General features: G+C 42.3%; 1 protein-coding gene across 2 annotated transcripts; it reads left to right on the forward strand.

Annotated features, from left to right (window-relative positions):
* The first annotated feature begins 451 nt into the window (after positions 1–451).
* On the forward strand, positions 452–12617 carry aco1 (aconitase 1, soluble). Of its 2 annotated transcripts, none has more exons than XM_029666936.2 (21): positions 452–556; positions 2236–2376; positions 2597–2765; positions 2983–3120; positions 4033–4102; positions 4280–4463; positions 4728–4867; positions 5153–5324; positions 5668–5768; positions 6045–6161; positions 6348–6507; positions 6776–6911; positions 7291–7375; positions 7570–7726; positions 8021–8145; positions 8393–8497; positions 8740–8882; positions 9163–9310; positions 9594–9716; positions 10379–10564; positions 10885–12617. In XM_029666936.2, the coding sequence occupies exons 2-21, from the start codon at positions 2250–2252 to the stop codon at positions 10999–11001; spliced, it is 2703 nt and encodes a 900-aa protein (XP_029522796.1). In that variant the 5' UTR covers positions 452–556; positions 2236–2249; the 3' UTR covers positions 11002–12617. The 2 variants fall into 2 exon arrangements, with proteins under 2 accessions (XP_029522796.1, XP_029522797.1); XM_029666937.2 differs by lacking the exon at positions 452–556 and adding an exon at positions 1719–1959.
* Positions 12618–13254: the final 637 nt, after the last annotated feature.

Genomic DNA, 13254 nt, shown 5'->3' on the forward strand with positions numbered 1-13254 from the left:
GGACTTAGGTCTTGGAGCTTTGGACCAATGATTCATATATATACACGAGATGACTGTTGGGGGGAGCTGTGTTGAAGCCAACTCCCCCACTGTTGTAAAAAATATTTAGGAAAATATAGAAATGCACATATTAATGTCTACATTAGTTTTTGACACGTTTATTCTATTACAGACACTTTAATGCATAATTTTAAATGATATTATGCAAGCTAAACATACAAATATATAAAACATTTCCCTTAAAGTATTTTTTAGAGAGTACTAATGTTTCTGTCCCCACTACAACAACAACAAAAATACTTAAATACATGTCATTTTGTCCTTGAAACATTTAATTGAAATACTGTAGAATTCCATTCATTAGTTCCTATGGCGGACTGCTCCTTACTAGGGAGTGTCATATGACCGACCCATGCCTTCAAAGCCTCTCAATGGCCAATACATAGCGTTAGCAATTCAAGGTTTATATACGTCATCGCGTCCGACAAGCTAGCGACCAGAACAAAAAAATAAAAAATAAACATTAGCTTCGCTTCAACTGTAAAGAGAAGAAGTGGTATGTGTGACTGTTTTTTGCAATTATTTGTAATCTTCGCCATGCTTTCAAAGTAAATTTACTGTATTTAAAGTTATTAAGGGCAAGTGCTGTGACTCAGCATAACTGGTTAGTAACCGGTGACGTTGATGGCTATTCAAAGCTAGCAAGATACGCTAGCCAGCTAGCTAAGTCAACTAGCTAGCTACAGTAACTAACTAATTTAGCCAGGCGTAGGTATAGTTCTAGTTAGCCGCTGTTAGAAATCCCTAAATGTCTCATCTCGCTCTCTCTATTATCATGTTTAACACTAGAACCGCACAAAGCCTGTTGTTGTTAGCAGTGTCTGGTGTGGGAGACTGTCAGTTCAGGACCCAATCTTGGTCCCAATGGGTTAGGCTACTATCTTGAAGTTGAGTTTAGTCGGATACTATTTCCTGATTGCCTCAACGCTAGCTTTATCAACTTCTCAGGCTAGTATGACTGTCTTAGATATCGTGTAACGAATAACAGGCCTAACACCCCCCCCCTGTAAAATCCAACCCATAATAGAATCTCATTATTTTTCCCATTCTAATAAAATAAAAATGACCTGCTCCAGACACTACTAGGATATATCTTGGGCTAACCATTTAGTTAACAACTTTAACATTCACACGAACATTTTAACATACGCTTACTTGAGAAAATGTATGCCCCGGGAGTTCTGGAGAATGTAGTTATATTTCAAAATCTGGTTATTTGCTAATGGATACTGTAACAGGGCAGTACTTGGAAAGTTGCGAGAGTACATTGCGGCACAAGGCAATCTTAGGTCATCATGAGTTGACTGTTATTTTTTTAACGCTCCCTTCAATTCCATTTGTCCTCAAAGTCACAAGGGTGCTACAAAGATGCACTTTCTTATCAGAGGTATCCCCTTTGACACAGATAAATATGGGGACACGTATTAACCTTGGGTACCCTTACATCACAAATACTCTGTTTGACTTCTGATTACACATTCATAGAGGCTGATGTTGTTTGCAGATTTCACTGTCTGTTCAACCTTGGCAGAGAATCTTCATTTTTAGGCAATAGGCTTATGCTAATACTTCTAGCCTATTCCTATCAAGCACGATTTGTAGGCTATTTGGTTGCATTTTCCTGAGTATAAAAAGGATGTTAGATGGGGATTGGTAGTGAATTAGTTCAAACCACAGTTTGAACAATGCTCAAGTTTTTTCCACTTGTTGAGTGATTAGCCTAATTTAATATGCAGCAGAGGATAGTAGTATTCCAGAAATATTGTGTTTTGGAACACCGTACTAGGCTAATTCACAGGTCTGTTATACCCAGCATTTAGCTGGAATCGTACTTCCCTGTCTGTCCGTGCTGAAACTTCCTTGACCTAACAGGTTCTCCCGTAAAAAGATAAAAAAGCAGTAAGTAGCGATTTTCACCTACACACAGGAGAGGAACCAGAAAATTCCAGAAGACTGGAATTCTTTGCATTTGGTTGTTATAAGTTTTTAATTTTTTAAAAAAATATATATATTTTTAAAATTACAAAGTACCTGAGCAATGGGGCAACCACGGGAGCAGGCTCAACTTTTGTGACTGCTCAGGTCACTTGTCCTGGGCAATAGGGCAACCCTTAATGTCAATCCATAAGAAGTTGCCACTGTTTTTGACACTGAACCTTAAATTGTTTCCTCCAGGTAACCCCAGGTGTATGTGTGAGAGAGGGAGAAAGTCTACAGCCATGAGTAATCCTTTTGCACACATAGTTGAGGCTCTGGACCCAAACATCCCCGACCACAAGTTCTACAACCTCTCAAAGCTTGGAGACCCCAGATATGGTAGGATCTCAAAGTACCATAACCCCTTTGGCAATTGGTGGTGAGCATGGTTGGTGTACTAGGCTAAATTCTGGAAATGTACTGACATTTAGTTAATTTGAGTAAATGCTCAAACTAGATTTATTCTGATTCATGAATTACATTTCAGTTAATTGCACTGTCACTATTTTTGAACTTCAAACTTGATGGTTAATATGAAATGCTTCCCACCTCCTACAAGACCGCCTGCCATTCTCCATCCGTGTGCTGCTTGAGTCGGCTGTGAGGAACTGTGATGGGTTCCTGGTGAAGGGGTCAGACGTGGAGAGCATCCTGAACTGGAAGCAGACCCAGACTCAAAGCGTAGAGGTGCCATTCAAACCTGCCAGGGTCATCCTGCAGGATTTCACGTGAGTTAGACCAGATGGTGTATCAATTCTGCAGGTGTGCTCATGAGAAATCTTTAATGGTAAAATATGCCATGGTACTATCTGTATTGTAAACTGGGAAAAGCTGATGGGCAGGTATCCAAATTGAGGTGGCTTTTCTTTCCCTTTTTAAAGGGGTTGCTTTGAATAGTGAATGGATTTATATTATAACTTGTGGCCTGTCTCTTTCTCCTTGCAGTGGAGTGCCTGCAGTAGTGGACTTTGCTGCAATGCGCGACGCTGTGAAGAAGCTGGGTGGAGATCCAGAGAAGATCAACCCAGTATGTCCAGCGGACCTTGTCATTGATCATTCCATCCAGGTGGACTTCAACAGGAAGTAAGTGTGGGGGGTCAGATTTGTGTGTGTGTGTGTGTGTGTGTGGGGGGTGTCAATTAAAGTAGGGCTGAACATTAAGTGAATTTCCATTCAGGAGGAATTGTTGTGAATTAGAAGTTTATGAATACTGGTCATTTCAGTGAAATACTGCTACACAGGCTAATTGCTGGAGGATTTATTACACCTTTTATTACATATTTATGAAGCAAACACAGGCTGATGTGTAAGCACAGAGTGGAATGTTCTGTAGGGTGAGCTTGTTTGTTGGACTTTGCTCTTAAGAGACTTAGTGGAGCCTGTAGATTTCAACACTTCTGTTGACCACCAGTCATCATAATGTTGCATAACGCTGAAATAATGACAGCATGGTCACAATGTAGGTGAGTCTCCAAGCTGACATTGTTGCAAATATTAACTGCTATTTTGTCCCGAGAGGTGTAAACCTATAAAGCAAAATATTCCCAATTCCCAACGCTGATACACTGTTTCTTACAGATTTGTAATTTTGTGCTCATTCTACTTTCAAGTAAACATATTAGGAGATGTACATTATGACATTTGTGTAATTTTCACCTGGAACTTAAAAGAAAGCTTTTGGCTAGAGTTTTATTTTGGTATTTGTTTCAGTAGTCAATTGTTGATATAGTTCCAAAATGTTTAGCATGTCAGCAATCAAGTTTTCAAGATATGTACTGTAACTTTCAAAATCCAGAAATCAGGCCCCAATGATGCATTTTGCATCATATGATTCAAAACTCATCCAGCGGGCCAGATTTCTGTATTCTGAAAGTTGCATATCTTGATTGCTGAAATACTCCTCAACTCCTTTCCTAGATGTTTTACTTTTATGAGTACTGATTATGTGTTTTTAAGAAATTCAGATTGAGTCAATTGATATTTTTCTTTTTCCAGGTCTGACAGCCTCCAGAAAAACCAGGACTTGGAGTTTGACAGAAACAGAGAGCGATTTGAGTTCTTAAAGGTATCCAAACCCTTTGTCCACCATTCAAACCTGTAGTTTAACTCATAAGCCTTTCATAAAGGCCACACAATTTACAACACACATGGCCCTCTTTCAATCATAGCAATAACAATATCATGTATAAAACCCACAAGCCTCCATAAACTATTGATCTTGATCCCCGCTCCCGTTCCACAGTGGGGCTCCAAAGCATTCCAGAACATGCGTATCATTCCCCCCGGTTCGGGGATAGTGCACCAGGTCAACCTGGAGTACCTGGCCAGGGTGGTGTTTGACCAGAACGGCTACTACTACCCTGACAGTCTGGTGGGCACCGACTCCCACACCACCATGATTGACGGCCTGGGCGTGCTGGGCTGGGGTAATTACTAGATTGGATTATGTACACTGTTAAAAAGATACATGGGATTGACTCAAATCTTTACTAATGGTGTTAAAAGGGATAGTTCACCCAAATTACAAAATTACTGCATTTACAAATTACTGGAGTTTTTTTTGTTTTGTTCCAAGTGGACAGTACTTAGCTACCAATAAACCAAACCCCAAAATGTAGTTGAGCTATCTAGCCATGCTACTGGAATGTGCCCAGAGCTGGAATAAATCCTGTCGTACATGTTTGTTGTAGGTGTGGGCGGGATCGAGGCGGAGGCCGTCATGCTGGGCCAGCCAATCAGCATGGTGCTCCCCGAAGTCATCGGCTACAGGTTACAGGGCACCCCCAACAAGTTCATCACCTCAACCGACATCGTCCTCACCGTCACTAAGGTAACTGGTTACGCGGTTCCACGACTGCCACTGTTTTATCAATGGACATCTCTTTTGGACAAATCTGTCTATTCAATGCAGCTCAAGGCATGAAATGATTCAGCAAAGTAGCCCTATCAATGCTATTGGTTTGGAGAATTGTGTTGATTTGATAAGGGGATAAATAAAGTTGTATTGAATAGATTAGTTGTAGATAAACAGTGGCAGCAATTTCATTTCACCAGTGTATGTCACATAGAAACACTGTTTGTCTGAGTGTCCCATTCTCCCCCTCTGTACCCACAGCACCTGCGCCAGGTCGGCGTCGTGGGGAAGTTTGTGGAGTTCTTCGGGCCAGGTGTGGCACAGCTATCCATAGCTGATCGAGCCACCATCGCCAACATGTGCCCAGAGTACGGCGCTACTGCAGCTTTTTTCCCTGTAGACCACATCAGTCTTCAGTACCTGGAGCAGACAGGTGAGATATCCACACCAATGCACATGAGCAGCACTTGTCTATATTTACAATGTTTCTGATTCCGATGGAAAGCAATACAGATATTACATTGGCCTCTTTTTTTTTAATTGCAAACTTTCAAACAGCCTTTGAATGTTACACCACCTACTTAGCGGAGTAATTTTTCTCCTTTTGTAATGGCAAAAACCTTTCTGAATACATTTTAAATGTAAAACGGGGCTGATAATAGTAGTATTAAAAACCTGAGGGAACTGTAGATGTAACTGGCAAAGTCTAATTTACTTCATGTCTGGATTCTTCATTTTCTTTCCTCATTCCTCTTTCCCCTGCTCACTCTGCCCAGGGAGAGATGCTGAGAAGCTGGATTACATCACCAGGTATCTGAAAGCAGTAGCCATGTTCAGAGACTACAGCAACTCCTCCCAGGACCCTGACTTTACCCAGGTACTCTGTTCCACAGTGGATCCTTTTCAAACACCTTTAGTCATTTAGAAATTAGGACTTGTAGTTTCTGGATGTATTTGATTAAAGATTGTCAGGCATGCTAGACTAGCTATGGGGACTTTTGGAAGTCATTCTGTTTTGAAAATGATTTGACAAGTGTATGATTGGCATGTATCTGTGAAATGATTGGCAAGTCTCCCTTTTAATCTCCTCCTTTTGCTTTCGGTCTCATTGTGATTTTCCCTCTGTGCCGCCTCCGCTCTCCATCTTATGCAGGTGCATGAGCTGGACCTGAGCACCGTGGTTCCGTGCTGCAGTGGTCCCAAGAGGCCTCAGGACAGGGTGGCTGTGTCGGACATGAAGACTGACTTTGAGGCATGCCTGGCAGCTAAGGTAATGACGACACCTGCTTAACACTGACTTTTTTGGTATCTACATGCTAATAGCATCCTGTTATCTCAAGTCCTTCCCTTTTTATATTTGCATGTGTGTATGAGGTGTGCACAGAGTTAGAAAACCTATAGGTTCTAAAGGTGAGCCCACTAGCTTTTCTAACTCTGTGGACTTGTGCCATTGCAGCAAGGCTTCAAGGGTTTCCAGGTGACTCCGGAGCTTCACCACGTGAAGGTTCCATTCCAATACAATGACAAGGAGTACAGCCTCTCCCACGGCTCAGTGGTCATTGCTGCCATCACCAGCTGTACCAACACCAGCAACCCCTCTGTTATGCTGGGGGCTGGTACGTATCCCTCGCTCCATACCTCATACCCTGCGCTGTCTGTGTTGTGTTTGTTAGACACCAAGCAGACTAAATTGATGGAACAGAGGGACTACCTGGACTCCAAAAATAAATGTTATCCTTTTGTTTTCTGCTGCTAAAAACGTTTCCAACGTTTTCCGTTACTTGCCCCAATGAACACACCCCAGCTATCAGCAGCTGTAATTGGATTCATATCTGGGAAGTTGCTTAGTCAATAAGGTTGAATTGGCTCTGCGTTGCTTTTCAGGTCTCCTGGCGAAGAAGGCCATCGAGGCTGGTCTGAGCATGAAGCCCTACATCAAGACCAGCCTGTCGCCCGGCAGCGGAGTGGTCACCTACTACCTAAAGGAGAGTGGCGTCATGGACTACCTCTTCCAGCTCGGGTAAGGCACTCCTTCCTGAAGACTAATTGTCTGGAGAATGAGGGGTTCAGCTCAAAAGTCTTTCCTAGCTTCTTTATCCTCCATTTCAGGATGACAGTGTGTGACGTATTTAAGCAATAAGGCCCGAGGAGTTGTGGTATATGGCCAGTACACCACGGCTAAGGGCTGTTCTTATGTGCAGCTCTGTGGTATATTGGCCATATACCACAAACTGCTGAGGTGCCTTATTGCTATTATAAACTGCTTACCAACATGATACTTTTTTTTCTATTATCATACCCATGATATACCATGGCTTTCAGCCAATCAGCATTCAGGGCTCGAACCACCCAGTTTATAATTTCCTTTTTGTCGGTATATGTTATTTTCCCCCCGTCAGGTTTGAAGTGGTGGGTTATGGCTGCATGACATGTATAGGTAACAGTGGGCCCCTCCCAGAGCCTGTGGTGGAGGCCATTACTCAGGTAACTACTAACTTTGAACATTTTACACCCACACCTGGGCTGTGTTCATTAGCGCATGCAATGGAAAACACAATTTTTTGGGGGGGGTGGTCCATTTAATCCCCCCGTTTCAGTCCGTTTTCTTTTGGGTGCCTAATGAACACAACCCTGCATGGTCAATGGCTACAGCTCCTCACATGTTCCTCTACCTTCAGGGAGATCTAGTAGCTGCTGGGATCCTATCAGGTAACAGGAACTTTGAGGGGCGTGTCCACCCCAACACACGAGCCAATTACCTGGCCTCTCCCCCGCTGGTCATTGCCTACGCTATCGCCGGAACCGTGAGGATTGACTTTGATACAGAGCCCATTGGTGAGTGTCCTCAAACCAACGGTGTGAATTGTCAATGGTTCTGTAGTTTTTCTATATAGCATTCACACCAGTGGAGGCTGTAATGGGTGGAATTAAATTAATTGAGTGGTTCCATTCATTCAATTCCACCCATTACAATGAGCCAAATCCTCCAATTTTAAGGTGACACCAGCCTTCACTGGTTCACACATATACTGTTCCTGGAGCTCTCAAGATGTTTAAACAGATTGGGCTGTCGGTGCTGATACTGGTTTCTGTTGTTTTTCTTTTGCCACCTCTGGTTTCATGGTGTAGCTCTGAACAACAAAGGGAAGGAGGTTTTCCTCAGGGACATCTGGCCCACACGGGAGGAGATCCAGGCTGTGGAGAGACAGTTTGTCATTCCTGCTATGTTCAAAGAGGTTTATGAGAAGATTGAGGTAAACTCAACTCTTTGGATATTAATTTTATATGATTTTTTCCCCCCTGGTTTCATTGTGTAGACAAGTTGATTAGTGGGGGGGGGTTAAGTAATACCTCAACATTTCAGCCTCTAGAAGGCCATAAAGTGTAAAAATGTGTGTCAATAGGTTACTTTTTCAAGGTTTTGGTTAGTACATTAGTGTAAAAAGTTGTTGTCTTTGTAGTTTTGATATGGGACTGTTCTACCTTGTTCCGCCCTGTCAGAAAGTGAATGAACGCTGGAACGCCCTCAACGCCCCCTCAGACAAGCTGTACACCTGGGACCCCAAGTCCACCTACATCAAGTCCCCACCCTTCTTCGATGGACTGGTACAACACACTAACCTAATGCTGTCGTAATGTCGGAGTTCTTTCCCCTTGGATTTCAGATTACGTTAAAGGGATATTTCAGAGAAAGTACATATTTATATATTTGTTTCCAGGTAGCCTATGGACAAGAAGAGACTGCAATACACAACTAGACACTTTTACCAACTGCTAATATTATAAAGTCATTGTCATTCATGCAATTCTGCGGAACTATCCCCTTAACCTTTCGGTGATTCATTCAGACCAAGGAACTACAGACCCCCAAGTCCATAACTAACGCCTACGTGCTGCTGAACTTCGGTGACTCTGTGACCACAGACCACATCTCTCCTGCTGGGAACATCGCCCGAACCAGTCCTGCAGCACGGTACCTGACCAGCAGAGGGTGAGAGATGGGAAGCAGTCACTATTTCACATTACTAATAGTCTTTTTTTATACTACTGAGCTGAACTGTACTGCACTTGCCTGGTAATACACCCCCCATGGCTGGAACCGTGCTGGAAAGGATCATGCGGAATGAAAATATCCCAACCAGCAGAGTATACATTTCTGGTCCGCATGATAGTGTGAAATTTAACGCTGGTTTTTTTAGTATGTTTATGATAGAGTGAAGTTATATGAAGGGTCAAAGGTTTAATCTTTCTCTTATCCTTTGCCCTGGCAGTTTAAACCCACGTGACTTCAACTCGTACGGATCGCGGCGTGGCAACGATGCTGTGATGGCCCGGGGCACGTTCGCCAACATCCGTCTCTTCAACAAGTTCCTGAACAAGCAGGCTCCGCGCACCCTGCACTTACCTTCTGATGAAACGGTAAGGCCCTGTAATAATTTGCAATAATAATCTCTGTAATGTAATAATTCTCCGGATAATTTTAGTCACCAGATTATGTATAAAGATATTACATTATCAGATGAGTTAAAAAAAATGTTGCTTATGTAATAACTTACAATACATGTATGTTTAGAGTTTGTTCTTGTATTTTGACCGCATATTGCAGTTTCCTTGTTGTATGGCTGTTATATGTACTCTGGTTGTCCACTTGAATCAATGTGTAAATATTCAGTGTATTCTTGGGTTGTCTGTTTCTCTACAGCTGGATGTGTTTGATGCTGCTGAGCGCTACCAGCAGGCTGGCCTCCCCCTTATGATCCTGGCTGGGAAGGAGTACGGATCGGGCAGCTCGAGAGACTGGGCCGCTAAAGGTCCCTTCCTCCTGGTCTGTCTCTCCTCTTATCATAACTGTGTTTTGATATGTTATCTTTTTTTTACATTACCTTTTGATAATGTATGATGTTGTAGATTAGAAGAATGTATGGAAAAAACAGATTTGAATGCCATTGCCTGTATGATACTTTCCATTAGCCAAGATAAGATTCTGGTGAGCTGTGTGGATTTGTTATTTCACATTATGGGACAATGTACACAGAAGCCATAAACACCAGGTGGCACCATGAGAAAGACACAATTAGATAATAATTTATTCAACTTGTATAGTGCTTTTCAAAGAACTTCAAAGCACAAGTCATTTAGCAAAACATGAGATGGACAGTCATTAGAAAGTTCATGGCTTGAGTGGTCATCTGAGGGAGGTGGTCAAGCTGGGAGAGAAAGTCAGAGGCAGGCAGGAAGCGCGGTCTCATCAAGGTGTCTCACTGTTTCTGGCTTCTCCATAGTATAACTTAGTCAGATGAAGTTTTCGCTAAGCCATTGCAGTCCATGGACTCTGTAGTAAGTAGGTAGCTAGCTACTCCTTCACTACTACCAAAATGAAGCCCCCACTTGGATGATGCCATGGCAGTCATGTATAATTAAGAGTTTCTCGGAGGGCGGGCTGCAGGGATAACCCCATGATACCCCTCTTCTGTGCCCCTCTCCCAGGGAATCAAGGCGGTGCTGGCAGAGAGCTATGAGAGAATCCACCGCAGTAACCTGGTGGGAATGGGGGTGATTCCTCTGGAGTACCTGGCTGGGGACACAGCAGACAGCCTGGGGCTGACAGGACGCGAGCGCTACACCGTGGTCATCCCTGAGCCACTCACACCCAGGATGATTGTTGACATTAAGGTTGGTCTGCCTGCTGATGATAAAATGGGATGGGAAATACTGGACTGAGGAAAGGTTACCAATCATTCATATGGTCAATTTTGCAGGAGTTTCTAGATCCTTTCATGACACAGCTAACAAATGGAACTTAGTAGTTTCTGTTCACTTTCTGTACTGTGATTCTGTGGCAATACTTTGTATATAGTAATGTGGTCATATTTTACTATTATTTTGTAGTGTTAAATAAACGTATACTTAGCTGGGTAGCTTACTCCTGGAACATACGGCATCAACAGCAGTTAATCCTAATATCCTACCGCTCTTTTTCCCTTTCGTCACAGCTCGACACGGGCAAAACATTCCAGGTGAGGATGAGGTTTGACACGGACGTGGAGCTGACGTACTTCCACAACGGAGGCATCCTGAACTACATGATCCGCAAGATGTCTGAGAACTAGAGAGCACGCCTTGGGACCAAGTCACACTGAACACGTAAAATCCTCCGTGTAGATGGCGATACAGAACGTGCTGAGTCTCCCTCTCTGTTTCTGTTCGATTTTAACATTTGGTTTACATAATCTTATGTGTTTTTAGTGCATTAATTGGTTCCATACTTGATCCATTGCAGGTCGGAATGATGGAATGAGTCAAAGTACCCCACAACACATTTAACACTGGTATGATGTACACCTGGGTTCAAATAGTCTGTGCTTTCTTAATCAAGCCCAGCTAAAGTGTTTGAAAGAAAACAAATACTTTTTTAACCCAGGTCTCGTATGATGTAACCACCCTACCTCTTTGTTGCCAAACCAGTGGTTCACCCACCCTCATCCCTCCCACCGTCCATGCTAACATTAGCTAGCCATGCACACAAACCTAGTTGGCTGTCTTGTCCAGTTGTTACCATCATTGGTTCAAAGCTGCCAGTCATGGTCATCTGTTCCGACCAGGGTTGTATTTGTTGATTTCATGTCTTATTATAAACTGCTGCTGTGGTGAAGCAGACATAAGCTGCTTATGAAATGGAGCCCTATTCCCTTCATAGTTCACTACTTGTGACCAAAATGTGTGCACTGTATAGGGAATAAGGTGTTAACCCCAGACACTGTAATAGGTTGGCTTCGACTCCTGACAACGAGGGTGTTGTCTTTGTATTATGAAAGAGACCAGCATAGTTTATTAGAATGCAATTAGAGTACCTAAGTTGAATTGCCTTAAATGGTGAAGTTGACATTAACCCTCGCCTTTTATGAGAGGAACAGTATATTGTGTTTATGCCTCGTCTCTTAAATCCAGCCTGTTTTTACTAGATCAATAATTTCAGTCTAGTTTGTTTCACAAATCCACTTTTCTTTCTTAACCTGTTGATGTTGGCAATAGGACTTATATGATTGTCACAGTGGGTACTTACTACTGTTGGTGAGTAGGGTTGCAACATTTTAGTACGTTTCCAGAAATCTGTTAGAATCCACCAACCAGAATTGTGCAACCTATTGGTGAGTGTGGCTGGACTTAATTCCCAGTTGCCGGTGTGACTGAAACTAGTAAATCAAATGAATATAATCATGAAGTTTCTTAGCTGAAGCAAGAATTCATATTTTCTCTAAGCACTTGGGGTTTAATGGACCAAATAGTTTCTATCAATAAGAATGAAGTCCTACTTTGAGATTCTTTTCAGAAGGTACTTGTTTGTGGTATGGATAAAATGTATATTTTTTCCCCAAGGTTAGCAGAAGGAGTCTGCTACAAGGCCACACCCGGGCTAGTGGTAGTCTTCGTCCTTCCTGTTTTTCTTTCCGCAAATAACTGGACATATCCACCATCATGTTATGAAATGGCTCAGGGGCAGAGTAAGACTACATTTGTCAAATTTAATACACATTCATTTATGACTTTAGACAGGAATGTTTTGGAAAAAAGAGAGCTGCACATTAGGACCTCAGATGCAAGAATTGAATAACCACGGTTTCGACAGACAAGCTGTCTTCATCAAAGTATATTCTCCGTTAGCCAGCACCTCGCCTAAACAGGTGTGCGGTTCTTTTGCCTCTAATAAACTTTAACTTCTACATAACTCAAATGCAGCACTGTTGTCAATAATTGTGCATTACTAGCATACTGTAGCCTATTCTTGAAAATGTATTTAAAGAAATGCAATGAAGACCACTGGATTTGGAATATAACATTAAGAATTGCACACACAATTACATTTAACTGGAATTTGAAGGTACAATAACTGGCTAAAATTGTGCAAATATCACAATGTAATTTTAGTAACCCTAACCCACACAAGGCTGTATTAAAGTTAGCACCATATTGTTTTGTTATTCATAAAATATAACTTGTATTTTTATACGGAACTTCTGTATTCCTCAAACCCAGTTATGCCTTGCTACCATCATGGACGTACATTTTAATACAGCCATGCTACCACTGAGACAGTGAGGTCGAATGTACACGAGGTATCCATCCATTGCAGCGGTTACAGCTCTCTATAATAATAATTAGTATAATGGTACACAGGTGAACGGCACTATACATCTCTAAAGCTACTGAACATTGAAGGGTAAATAAACTCATGTAATTTGAGAGTACTATCCCTTTAAAGCACTGGAATAGTGGTTATGAGCAGGTTGACATTAGGTACAACACCCCGTTCACGAAAAGGTTCGCTCCTACAGACCGTGAGTCATGTGGCCTATCTTGCTAAA

Source organism: Oncorhynchus nerka, linkage group LG8 (assembly GCF_034236695.1).
Source record: "Oncorhynchus nerka isolate Pitt River linkage group LG8, Oner_Uvic_2.0, whole genome shotgun sequence".
In the NCBI taxonomy this organism is placed as follows: Eukaryota; Metazoa; Chordata; class Actinopteri; order Salmoniformes; family Salmonidae; genus Oncorhynchus; species Oncorhynchus nerka.

What these genes read in the sequence shown, in the direction of transcription:
- aco1 (XM_029666936.2), top strand. Translation starts at nt 2,250, where the DNA reads ATGTGTGAGAGAGGGAGAAAGTCTACAGCCATGAGTAATCCTTTTGCA. An exon ending in TCAGTACCTGGAGCAGACAG is followed by an intron (nt 5,325 to 5,667) that starts GTGAGATATCCA and finishes CACTCTGCCCAG; the next exon opens with GGAGAGATGCTGAGAAGCTG. An exon ending in TGGTGGAGGCCATTACTCAG is followed by an intron (nt 7,376 to 7,569) that starts GTAACTACTAAC and finishes CTCTACCTTCAG; the next exon opens with GGAGATCTAGTAGCTGCTGG.